The sequence below is a fragment of the Callorhinus ursinus genome, unplaced genomic scaffold (assembly GCF_003265705.2).
Source record: "Callorhinus ursinus isolate GAN/ISIS: 27379988/994484 unplaced genomic scaffold, GSC_fseal_2.0 scaffold12, whole genome shotgun sequence".
NCBI lineage: Eukaryota > Metazoa > Chordata > Mammalia > Carnivora > Otariidae > Callorhinus > Callorhinus ursinus.
Window position 1 is genome coordinate 79,330,149 of NW_027397074.1, and position 13,574 is coordinate 79,343,722.

The 13,574-nt window shown below is 40.4% G+C and overlaps 1 gene segment (V, D, J or C); it reads left to right on the top strand.

The window, feature by feature from the left end:
* Nucleotides 1–6,316: 6,316 nt before the first annotated feature.
* LOC112811051 (T cell receptor beta constant 1-like) overlaps nt 6,317–13,574 on the top strand; it is an 84,310-nt gene continuing 77,052 nt past the window's right edge. Inside the window, 2 exon segments of the C gene segment in view lie at nt 6,317–6,415; nt 6,749–7,056. Of these exon segments, the coding sequence occupies nt 6,385–6,415; nt 6,749–7,056 (339 nt within the window).

Genomic DNA, 13,574 nt, shown 5'->3' on the forward strand with positions numbered 1-13,574 from the left:
GAAAGAAATTGAAGAAGACACAAAGAAATGGAAAAACGTTCCATGCTCATGGATTGGGAGAATCAACATTGTGAAGATGTCAATGCTACCTAGAGCAATCTACACATTCAATGCAATCCCCATCAAAATACCATCCACTTTTTTCAAAGAAATGGAACAAATAATCCTAAAATTTGTATGGAACCAGAAGAGACCCCGAATAGCCAGAGGAATACTGAAAAAGAAAAGCAAAGCTGGCGGCATCACAATTCCGGACTTCCAGCTCTATTACAAAGCTGTCATCATCAAGACAGTATGGTACTGGCACAAAAACAGACGCATAGATCAATGGAACAGAATCGAGAGCCCAGAAATGGACCCTCAACTCTATGGTCAACTTATTTTTGACAAAGCAGGAAAGAATGTCCAATGGCAAAAAGACAGTCTCTTCAACAAATGGTGTTGGGAAAATTGGACAGCCACATGTAGAAGAATGAAACTGGACCATTTCCTTACACCACACACAAGAATAGACTCCAAATGGTTGAAAGACCTAAACGTGAGACAGGAGTCCATCCAAATCCTAAAGGAGAACACAGGTAGCAACCTTTTCGACCTTAGCCGCAGCAACTTCTTCCTAGAAACATCGCCAAAGGCACGGGAAGCCAGGGCAAAAATGAACTATTGGGATTTCATCAAGATAAAAAGCTTTTGCACAGCAAAAGAAACAGTCCACAAAACCAAAAGACAACCGACAGAATGGGAGAAAATATTTGCAAATGACATATCAGATAAAGGGCTAGTATCCAAAATCTATAAAGAACTTATCAAACTCAACACCCAAAGAACAAATAATCCAATCAAGAAATGGGCAGAAGACATGAACAGACATTTCTCCAAAGAAGACATCCAAATGGCCAACAGGCACATGAAAAAGTGCTCAACATCACTCGGCATCAGGGAAATCCAAATCAAAACCTCAATGAGATACCACCTCACACCCGTCAGAATGGCTAAAATTAACAAGTCAGGGAACGACAGATGTTGGCGGGGATGTGGAGAAAGGGGAACCCTCCTACACTGTTGGTGGGAATGCAAGCTGGTGCAACCCCTCTGGAAAACAGTATGGAGGTTTCTCAAACAGTTGAAATTAGAGCTACCGTTCGATCCAGCAATTGCACTACTGGGTATTTACCACAAAGATACAAATGTAGGGACCCGAAGGGGTACATGTACCCCAATGTTTATAGCAGCAATGTCCACAATAGCCAAACTGTGGAAAGAGCCAAGATGCCCATCGACAGATGAATGGATAAAGAAGAGGTGGTATATATACACAATGGAATATTATGCAGCCATCAAAAGGAATGAGATCTTGCCATTTGCAACGACGTGGATGGAACTGGAGGGTGTTATGCTGAGTGAAATAAGTCAATCAGAGAAAGACATGTATCACATGACCTCACTGATATGAGGAATTCTTAATCTCAGGAAACAAACTGAGTGTTACTGGAGTGGTTGGGGGTGGGAGGGATGGGATGGCTGGGTGATAGACATTGGGGAGGGTATGTGCTACGGTGAGCGCTGTGAATTGTGCAAGACTGTTGAATCACAGATCTGTACTTCTGAAACAAATAACGCAACATATTTTAAGAAAAAAGGAAAAGAAGAAGATAACAGGAGAGGAAGAAAAGGGGAGTATGTCAGAGGGGGAGACGAACCATGAGAGATGATGGACTCTGAAAAACTGAGGGTTCTAGAGGGTAGGGGGGTGGGGGGATGGGTTAGCCTGGTGATGGGTATTGAGGAGGGCACGTTTTGCATGGTGCACTGGGTGTTATGAACAAACAATGAATCATGGAACACTGCATCAAAAACTAATGATGTAATATATGGTGATTAACATAACAATAAAAAAAATTAAAAAAAAATACTGGAAAACCAAAATGAACAGAAAATGGTCCCTTCCTTCAGAATAATAGAAGCCAAGCAGGAAGAAAAATGTGTAGAAGACAAATACGGTGATCAGGTTTCCTATAATGTGTGCCTTAATCAGTGATGTTGGTGGGCTATAGGAAATAACATGGCTGGTTTTGTCTGGTGGCATCATGAAGGGCTTCAAAGAGAAGGCAAAACCATGAGCTGAAACTCAAATGATGAATCAGATTTCACCTGGTAGATAAGCACCCACAGTGATACAGCTTAAGGAACTGGCAGGAGGGAGTGATGAGATAAAATCAGAAATGAAGATGGTCACCTCCACCCCCGGAATATGGCAACAGGAGACGATTTGGAAGAATGAGTGGAGCAAGGGTATTGAACACATCTGAGTTTCTAGTTCTAGTGGACCTTCCTTGGATGCCTGCATTGAAATACCTAGTAGGTGAGTGCTTGACTGGCTTAGTCAGAAGAGTGTGGGACTCTTGATCTTGGGGTTGTGAGTTCAAGCCCTGTGCTGGGGATAGAGAGTACAAAAAATAAATAAATTAAAACTGGGAGAAAAAAAAAGAAATACCCAGTAGGCTTGGTTGGTGCTTAGGAGGGAGAGTTGGGCTTGAGAGAAACATTTCCATGATTAATTAGCAGACAGGAGATCAGTATTATTTTACAAAGGCTCATTTTTCTGTATGGTTTCTCCCTTTGAGGTCTGACACCTATCTATCAAATTAAGGCAAGCGGTGTTAATTCTTGAGATTTCATTTGTTTAAAAATATTTATTTTATCACATAATTCTGCTTGCAGAAATGAATGACTGTCTGTATTATTTATCCTTCCAACTGCATACAACTAGAAATGCTGGATTTATATATATATATATATGTATATACATATTATATATGTATATATATGTATATATATATATTTTATCTGTAAATATTTTTAATTTTTTAAATTTTATCTTATTATGTTATGTATTTTTAAATATTCTTGGAAGCATTTAAGATCCTCAGCCTGTTCTCCTGTATGGCCCTGCGTTTCCCAGGACAAGCAATTTCTGGGAAAATATGGGGAGTCCCTGACCATTACATATAATCTTGGGCTTCATGCATTTTATTTGTATTCCTTCTGAACTGTTAGCTTTGGATTTCTTCTCCCATGTATTCTGTGGAAGATTGACTCATGCAGAGACCAAAGTACTGAGAAACAGAAATGGGAAAGAGACACTAATCTACGAATAGGATTTAGAACCCTGAAATGTGGTATGATGAGCACTAGCCCTCATTGCAACTGATGTCCTCTGACAATAGTAAAGAAACCATCAGGAATGGGATGGATCTAAGATGCTTCACTTTATCCAGACCATGTTCATCGATACCTCCAGATCAGTCATTTCCTGAGCCATCCGATACAGTCATGGACCAGTGGGAGACACAGCCCCTACCGTTCTCTGTTCCCTGGGTACAAGCCATATTCCAGAGGTGATGGGATGGGTGAGGCTATCTGTCCAGTGAGAGAGAGGAAATTAAGGGGAGCACAGTAGGAGACAGACAGTTTCATTTTTCTTTATTATCTTGGACATAACTTGAAGGGATATAGATTTCCTCCTGTCAGTTGATGAATTTATAAAACAAAGAGTATGGACTTTACATGATTTTTTAAACATCCATTCTAAAACCATCGAACCATTTACTTTTTCAGAGTGGTCCTGATACTAGAAAGAACTTTTTAGCTGTGAAATTTCATAATAACCTCCATCCCCATGACCAAGTTATAAAGAGTAATTGTATGAAATGAAAGTCCAAAAAATCAAAATATCACCAAATCTCTCTTTAGCAAGCTTTGAGGAGCCATTGTATCTGTTAATGAGGGAGAGCAATTTACAGAAAAATATAATCAAAGAGCTATAACATTTCTTGCTTACAGTAAAAATAATTTCTGAATTCAAAATTAAACTGTAAGCAATCAGTAGTAAATTAGACAAGGCAGGAAACCAGTTTGCCAGTTGTATGCAAACTCAGGGAATATTCCAGGATTCTGAGGAAAGAGAAAAGAGTATGTGAGAAAAATAATTTCACAACAACTTTATTATTCATGGTAATCTCAAATGGGAAAACGCCCAAATATCCATCAACAATGCAATAGACAAATAGTGTTATATAATAAAATTTAGCAAAAAAATCAAATATTATTTGCAAAATCATGGCTGAATCTCATAGACATGATGTTGAACAGAGAAGCCAGACACAAGGGTACCTACTGTATGAAGTTAGAGTAGTGACTGCATGTGGAGGCATTTTTAATTTACTTGGAGGGAAGCATCAGAGAGGTTTCTGGGGTTCTGAAAATGTCCTCTATCTTGATCCGGGTGGTGGTTACCTACCTAAGTGCATTCATTTGTGAAAATTCGCTAAGCTGTACACTTAAGATTTGTGTGGTCTCTTATACGTATTTTATATCTCCCTTTAAAAGCTTAGAAAAACAACTACCACCACCACCATCCCAAAATATAATGACTAAAAATAAAAATGTATTCTCTCTCATGGTTCTGTGGGTTGAATGGGCTCTGGTAGGCAGTTCATGCTTGGGGTCTCTCATGTAGTGGCAGACAGTCACCAAGCTGGAGATATCTGAAGGCTCAGCTGGACTGGAAATCCAAGGTGACTTCTTCATACACATATCTGATACCTCACCTGGGATGACCGGGACAGCCATAGACCAGCCCCACATGTCTTTCTCCACATAGCCCTTCATTGGGGTTAGGCGGGTTTCCTCACAGCATGGTGGCCTCAGGTAGTTCAAATTATTACATACTGGTTTCCTTCCCCGAGAGTGAGCATTCAAGAGACCCAGGTGGAATCTGCAAGGCTACGTATGAAAATCATACAGTATCCCTTCCATCACATTCAAGTCAGCCCTGATCCTTATAGGAATGTGAATGCTGGCAAGTATGGTGGTTCATCTGTGTGCCATCTCTGAGGAGAGGCTACCATAATATAATAAATTGTACTACCGATCTCATTCCTCACCGCCTTAGACCAATGATGGCTTCAGAGCAGGACGACACCTGCTTCATGCGCAAATATTTTTCTTGAGGTCAATTCTAATTGAGAGCTTTACCACAAAGAAAGTTCTAGGAAATGTATTTCTTCCTTAGTTAAGTTGACTATGAATATGAAACACCATAGGGTGTGTGTGTGTGTATATATATATATATATATATATACACACACACACACACACACACGATGGCTGGTGGTCCTCAAAAAGAGTAGAAAGATTTTCTTCTGATGCAGGGGCTGCCAGACACTTCATCCCATATATATCATAATGTTGTGGAGAAGTAATATGTTGCAGGCACATTCTGCAGGGAAAAAGTATAGTTATGGTGGGAAGTGACCTCATCATAATGTGGTCTTCCCCCACCATGAAAAAAATATAGCCACAGAAGCATATTAGATGCCCTTGAATACATATATCCATATTGTGCATATAGTAATATTTAGTAGACAATATTATATTTGCTATGATACAAATCTATGTCACTATAGTACAAACATAATTTGATGGATCAGGTCCTAATCCTACCGTGTTTAGTTACTCACTCCACATATAAAGAACTAAATATGAATGAAGCACAACTGGGAGGTTATTATAAAAATGAAAGTATAATGCTTTGGAGAAAAATCTTCAGCCTCCTTGAAATTGCTATACATTTCCTAGCATGAGCCATTTAAATAAATATTCCAGCATGTTCAAAGCAGAAATAATTCCCCAAATCTCCTAGAACCTATCGCCACTGGCCAATAGTTAGCTTATGACCTGTATTATGGTGAAAGAGCTGCAAACAAATTATCTTCCTAGCCTCCGCAGTGATTTACACAGAGACATATGGACTATGATAAATAGCTATGTTGAAATATTAAGTCCATCAATATGAAGGAGACTGGCACGAGATAGTAGTGAAATAAATAATTCATTTAGAAGATGAGAAATTTTCCTTATCATCAGTATGAAGAAACATTAAACTCAGAGCCTAGGATTTCTTATGCTCACCCATAGTTCTAGTGATTAACAGTCATGAATTGTCTCGGGTACTCCAAGGATCGTTACAGAAATAAAGAATTGACTATAATTCCATTTACTACACAAACATATAGCCTTTTTCTTGAATAAAGCTAAGAAACTTAAGTCATTTCCATGATCTGGTTCTTAGTGCATGTTCTATAAAGTTAGGAGCAGAATTAGAACATCTGAGGCCCCTTTCAACCATGTGTGTGGTGACTCTTTGATAGAGCGATGGATCCTGCGCCACTGGCAAAAAATCACCACCAGGGGGCGGACTGGAGCGCCTTCCAGATTACGTAAGCGGTGGTCCACCCTCCTAGGGGTGGAGAAAGGGAGAAGGAAGAGCGTGGTCCTACCCTGAATCATGAGCGAGGTGTGGTATGAGGCCAACACCTGAAGATGCTGATGCTTCTGCTGCTCCTGGGGCCCAGTATGAACCATATTATCTGAGGAGTTTGGGCAAGTGTGTGTGTGCATTGGCATGTGCGAAGTGGTAGCCAGAGATGTGGACTTTTTTATGCTGATCCTAATGAGAGGGGACATCCACGCTCTCTGGAGGTCTGAAGGGTAGGGTGAGACGTCACCAGTCAGGGGAGATGGGGGATTATGGTTGTAGGGCGTCTAGCAGGAAGATTTCACAGAACAGCAGGAATCTCTGGGAGATGGGTGAAAGGCGAGGGAGTGTGGCTGTGTGTTGGACTCCTGTGGGCGCGTCTGACGGGTCCTTTGGCCTCCTTCACCTCCCTGACCTCTGTTTCGGCAGGCTCTGGGCTGGGTGCTCTGGTCTCCCAAGATCCAAGTGCAGTCATCTGCAAGAGCGGCGCCTCTGTGAGCATCCAGTGCCATGCGGACTTTCAAGCCTCCACCGTGTTTTGGTATCGTCAGCTCCCGACACAGGGCCTCACGCTGATGGCAACTTCGAACATAGCCTCCAGCGCCACACATGAACGAGACTTCCCTGAGGCCAAGTTTCTCATTCACCATGTAAACCTCACATTTTTCACTCTGAAGGTGATGAGTGCGAGTCCTGCGGACAGCAGTCTCTACTTCTGCAGTGCTAGTAACACAGTGCTGGGCAGAGATGGGAAACCCAGACAAGAACACTGGCAACAGCCCCCTCGGCCCCACCTCACCCAACCCCCGGGGCCCGGTGGAGGGAGGCGTGGGGAGAGAAAAACCACAGACTGAGACGTGTGTGTGTGTGTGTGTGTGAGTGTGTGTGAGAAAGAGAGATAGAGAGACAGAGAGACAGAGACAGAGAGACAGAGAGAGAGAGCCTCTGAGTACACAGTGTGGAGGAGGTACAGTGTTTGAGAACCAGCAAGATAGGAACGGATCTGGGTCCTATAAAGTGGCCAGCTGACATGGAAATATCCCTGGGCTAAAAATGATAAAACCTAGGTTTTATTCCCGACTGCCCAAAACACACACACACACGTCAGGGGGAGAATTCCACAGGTTTCTAGGAAGTCAGGTCCTTTAAGTCTCCTGTGTCCTTGGATACGCCCATTCTGCATGTCATTTCTGACCTCACACATGAAAGATCTGCAGAGGCTGTGAATCAACTGGACCTGGAACTCAATGTCACACAAAAGTAATTTCCAGGACTAGTTTACCAGAGTCTCAACCCAGTTGCTACGGTATCTACCCTAACTCAGGCGTTGGTTGATGCCAAGCGTTGGCCTGGCGCCGTCACAACCTCCTCCCCCGACGGATGTTTTTCCATTCGGGAATATGGAAGGCTGTCTGACTACTTCAGACTGACCAATAGTCAATTTAAAACACCCTCTAAATATCTGAGTGCCTTTTATCTGTAATCTACTCTCTGGTACTGTTTTTTAAAATCAGTTAAGACTCTTGTTTTTTTCTAACAAAAATGGACTCTGGTTAATTTAGTTCAGGTGACTCTTGATCACATACTCCCTTGAGAATTTGAAGCCCCTGATATTATATATATTTAATGGTTATCCTCCTTTTAAGAAAGTATAAGAAAAAAATTAAATATTATTCTTAAATACCTTACATCAAGATCCATGTGTCCTTTTAACCAGAGACATAACTTTCTCCTTCTAACAAAATATAGGGCAAAAACTGTTTTTACAAGATCCTTTGAAAGATCTCAATCTAAATTATTTTTTGAGGGAACTATTTGTAGTCTCATGAAAGAATAGAGTCGTAAAATAAAACCACTTCAAATAACTAATGAAATTATGATAAGATGCTATCTCTGTCAGTTTTTCCCTGCTCCAGAAATGTTCATGAAAACAATCAAAGTAACATCCACCTTTGAAGCAGGTACTTGATTGTAAGTACCTGGGTTCACTATCCTCAAAGGGGCGAGGGTAGAGATGGCTCAGACTTTTGAAATACTCCCTCTTACAAGCAGAGGGCTGAAACACTGAAAGGCAACAAGTGAATGTTACTTTGTCTTGGGTAGAAACTGAAAGGCCAGTAGAAAAATCTCTCAGGCAGTTTTAAGTTTATTAGTGGCATAAAACTTCCAATTCCCTGTTTAAAAGGAAAGCAAACATTTTACTCCGATGTAATCCCACGTATCGATATTTATTTTTTGTTGTCAGCTCTTTTAGGCCCATAAAAGAAAATAATCATTGCCAAGACCATAATCAACAAGTTTTTCTTGTTTTCTTCTTTAAAGTTTTATAATTTGGGGTTTTAAGTTTAAGTCTTCGATTAATTTTGAATTGATTTTTATGCCTGGTACAAGATAGGGGTCCATTTTCATTCATTTGCATGTGGATATCCAGTTTTCCCAACACCATTTATTGAAAAGATTGGCCTTTCCCCTTGTGGCACCCTTCTGGAAGATCCGTTGACCATGTACAAGTGGGTTAATTTCTGGGCTCTCTATTCTGTGCCACTGGTCTATATGTCTGTCTTTATGCCAGTACCATACCCTTTAATTATTGTAGCTTTGTATGGAATTGGAGAAAATATTTGCAAACCACATATCTGATATGCTGTTAATATCTAAAAATATATAAGAAACTCCTACAACTCAATAGCAGATAAAAATAATAACCTGATTTAAAAATGGCCAAAGGACTTGAATAAACATTTCATGGAAAGAAGACATGTAAACGGACAACAGTTATATGGAAATGTGCTTGAGACTGCTCATCATCAGGGAAATGCAAATCAAAACCAAAATGAGCTATCACTTCACAAGACTATTATTGAAGAAACAAAAGATAAATATGGGGGAGGATATGAAGAAATTGGAACCCTTGTACACAATTGACGGTGTAGCTGCTATGGAAAACAATATGGAGTTTCCACAAAAAAAAATTTAAAGAATAGAACTAACACGCAGCAATCCTGCTTCTCGGTATATTTCTAAAAGAATTGAAATCAGGATCTTCAAGATATCTGCACGCCCATGTTCATTGCAGCATTCTTCACAACAGCCAAAATATGGAAGCAACTCAAATGTCCATCAGTAGTTAAATGGATAAAGAAAATGTGGTGTATACTTATAATAAAACATTACTGAGCCTAAAGAAAGAAGGAAATCTTGCCATTTGCAACAACATGGATGAAGCTGGAGAATACGCTAAGTGAAATAAGCCAGTCACAGAGACATGAATAAAACATGATCCCACTTCTATGAAGTAGCCAAAGGAGTCAAAGTCATAGAAGTAGAAAGTAGAATGGTGATTGCTCAGGTCTATGAGAAGAAAGAAATGGGGACTTGGACTGATACAAAGTTCAGTTATGCAGGATGAAGACTTCCTTGAGATCTGCTATACAACAAAGTGGTACAAGGTGGTACCTACACCTAACAATACTGCACTGTGCACCTCAAGTTTTGTTAAGAGGATAGGTCTCATGTTAAGTGTTCTTGCCACAAAACCAAAACAAACAAAACAAAATGAAGGGACACAAGGAAACTTTTGGAAGTGACAGATATGTCTATTAGTCTGACTGTGGTGACAGTTTCATGGGTGCGTGCCGGTCTCCAAACTCATTAAACTCTATACATCAAATATGTGCAGTTTTTTGTGCATCAACTATATCTCAATAAAGCTGTTTAAAAATAAAAGGAAAGTAAATCTGATACAGGAGAAAAAGTCCTCTGAAACACCAACTTACATATTAAAGGGAATTGGTTGCTTGGATGCTGATGAGTTCGGATGGATGAGAAGAGAGACAATTGACCAGTTTAATGAGAACAGAAACCCTAGCCCTGTGTTCCTAAGCAACAGGAGCTCATACATCTTCTTTCTGAAAGACAGGCATAAAAAGCCTCAGCAACCACTACCTTTTGTCTCTAGGTCTCTGTTGAAGTTTCAAAGTCACAGGAAAAAATATTTGTTGTGACCTGGGGTCTCTACCCTTGTATCCATCAGGCAGGGGCAGGGTATTGTGTGGACCCATCTGTCTCTGCCTATGACACAGGGAGACCTAATAGAGTCACAGAGCAGGTTCCTAGAGGAAGTCACGTTTAAGATGATATCCCAAAGATGAACTCGAGTTAATTATGTGGGACTGGGGATAATGAACCGACCAGCATGGCCCGAAGACCCAGTGCAACATTCCTCAGGCAGGAAAGAAATTGGTGTGTTTAATGAAAGGTGTAGTTAGTAAGGTGGCGTGAGCAAAGAGGGAAGAAGGGGGTGAGCACAAGGTGAGACTGGAGAGAGCTGAAAAGTCAGGATAATTTAGCATAGCTGGAAGAACGAAAGAGCATATGATCCCTCAGTGATGGAATATAGCAAGAGAAGAGCGAAAATCTGGGAGAGAAATTTAAGGAGCACACTCACCTTGAATGGGGGCTAGAAAAGGTTGAGAAGGCAAATTATACTGATAAACCATCAAACAAGATTAGGTTAATAACTGAGCAAATGTGTAACAATTACCAGTAACAATTCTATGTGGTGTGGAGGCGCATGCCAGCTGCTTGTTTCCCTGTCCTGCTCTGATACTTGAGGTGCCTGGCTGCTCCTTCACAAGGTAGGACTGGCAACCCCCACTCACTTCAGGGCAGGGGATGGCAGTATCAGAGGGTGGCTGGTGAATTTGCCCCTCTGACCACCAGGAGGTGATGTGGGTCTTTCTATAAAACACCTCTGGCACATAAAGAGCAAGCATAGATCTTCCTTGATCTGAGAAGTCGTTACATACTTCAGGTTCCTCAGGTGAGATATTTAGCTGCTGGTTGGAAGAATGACTTGCAGATATCTTGGGATGCCGATAGGTCCTTGAAATCGCGGGATCCAACAATATTTACCATATATCCTGTTCTTACAGTTTGTCCAATGCATACATAATTCGTAAGTAAGCAAATAAATGCCATCATCATTTCTATTCAATGTTGTGCTGACCAGCCAATGGAACCAGAAAAATAGGGTGAGAACGAGAAAGGAAGAGGAAAATGTGGTTATTGACAGATGACAAGTTCAATGGAAGACCGAGGGGTGATTGGGTGGCTCAGTCAGTTAAGTGTCCGACTCTTGATTTTGGCTCAGGTCATGATCTCAGGGTCGTGAGATCGAGTCCCCCATCAGACTCCACACTTGGTGTGGAGCCTGTTTCAGATTCTCTCTCTCCCTACCCCACTCTCTCCAGAGAGAGAGAATGTATTACTTTTTTTTTAATGGAACATGCCTAGCATTTATTTTTTTCTATTTTTTATTTTTTTAAAATTTTATTATGTTATGTTAGTCACCATACAATACATCATTAGTTTTTGATGTGGTGATCCACGATCCATTGTAAGTTTTAAGTTTTCTGAATTCAAAATAAATATAAAAAATCAATTTTTCCACATACTAGCAGCAGTTAAAAGCTATATATTTTTTCAATTTTATTTTATTATGCTATGTTAATCACCATACATTACATTATTAGTTTTTGATGTAGTGTTCCATGATTCATTGTTTGTGCATAACACCCAGTGCTCCATGCAGAACGTGCCCTCTTTAGTACCCATCACCAGGCTAACCCATCCCCCTACCCCCTCCCCTCCAAAACCCTCAGTCTGTTTCTCAGAGTCCATAGTCTCTCATGGTTCATCTTTCCCTCCGATTCCCCCCCTTCATTTTTCCCTTCCTTCTCCTAATGTCCTCCATACTATTCCTCATGTTCCACAAATAAGTGAAACCGTGTGATAATTGACTTTCTCTGCTTGACTTATTTCACTTAGCATAATCTCCTCCAGTCCCATCCGTGTTGATGCAAAAGTTGGGTATTCATCCTTTCTGATGGCTGAGTAATATACCATCGTATATATGGACCACATCTTCTTTATCCATTCATCTGTTGAAGGGCATCTCGGCTCTTTCCATGGTTTGGCTATCGCGGACATTGTTGCTATGAACATTGGGGTGCATATGGCCCTTCTTTTTACTACATCTGTGTCTTTGGGGTAAATACATAGGAGTGCAATTGCTGGGTCATAGGGTAGCTCTATTTTTAATTTTTTGAGGCACCTCCACACTGTTTTCCAAAGTGGCTGTACCAACTTGCATTCCCACCAACAGTGTAAGAGGGTTCCCCTTTCTCCACAACTTCTCCAACATTTGTTGTTTCTTGCCTTGTCAATTTTTGCCATTCTATCTGGTGTAAGGTGGTATCTCAGTGGGGTTTTGATTTGAATTTCCCTGATGGCTAATGATGATGAACATTTTTTCATGTGTCTGTTAGCCATTTATATGTCTTCTTTGGAGAAGTGTCTGTTCATATCTTCTGCCCGTTTATTGACTTGATTATTTGTTTTTTGGGTGTTGAGTTTGAGAAGTTCTTTATAGATCTTGGAAATCAGCACTTTGTCTATAGTGTCATTTGCAAATATCTTCTCCCATTCTGTAGGTTGCCTCTGATTTGTTGACTTTTTCCTTTGCTGTGCAGAAGCTTTTTATCTTGATGAAGTCCTAAAAGTTCATTTTTGCTTTTGTTTCACTAGCCTTTGGAGATGTATCTTGAAAGAAGTTGCTGTGGCTGATGTCAAAGAGGTTACTGCCTATGTTCTCCTCTAGGAGAGGTTATTTTAAAGTATATACTGTGTAGATCTTTTTGCTATTCCATTTTGCAGATATTCTTTCTGATTGCAAGGTTCCTGAGCATAAAGCCTCACTCTTTCATGAAAGAAAGATCTCTATCATGCTGTGTCCCTGTCATTTTCTATTCCAATAATGTCCCTCAAGAATCACATATACACTGGGGTGCCTGGGCGGCTCAATTGGTTAAGCATTAGACTCATGATCTCAGCTCAGGTCTTGATCTCAGGGTCATGAGTTCAAGACCCGCATTGGGCTCCATGCTGGTTGTGGAGCCTATTAAAAAAAAAAAAAAAGAGGAAGACATAAAAGAATACCGTATACATCATGACAATGAAGATGAGGAGGAGGATGAAGGTAACTGATATTGAAGATGGCACATAGAAAGATAGATTATAGAAACTGTATCACTTTTCCGGGACTAGAATACAATCATAGTAAGTAACTGTTACAGTCAAATTTAGGTCTGCAAATCAGTGTAAAGAAGGGGTTTGCATTTCTTTCTTCCTTTTTCTTTCTTTCTTTTTTTCTTTCTTTCTTTCTTTCTTTCTTTCTTTCTTTCTTTCTTTCTTT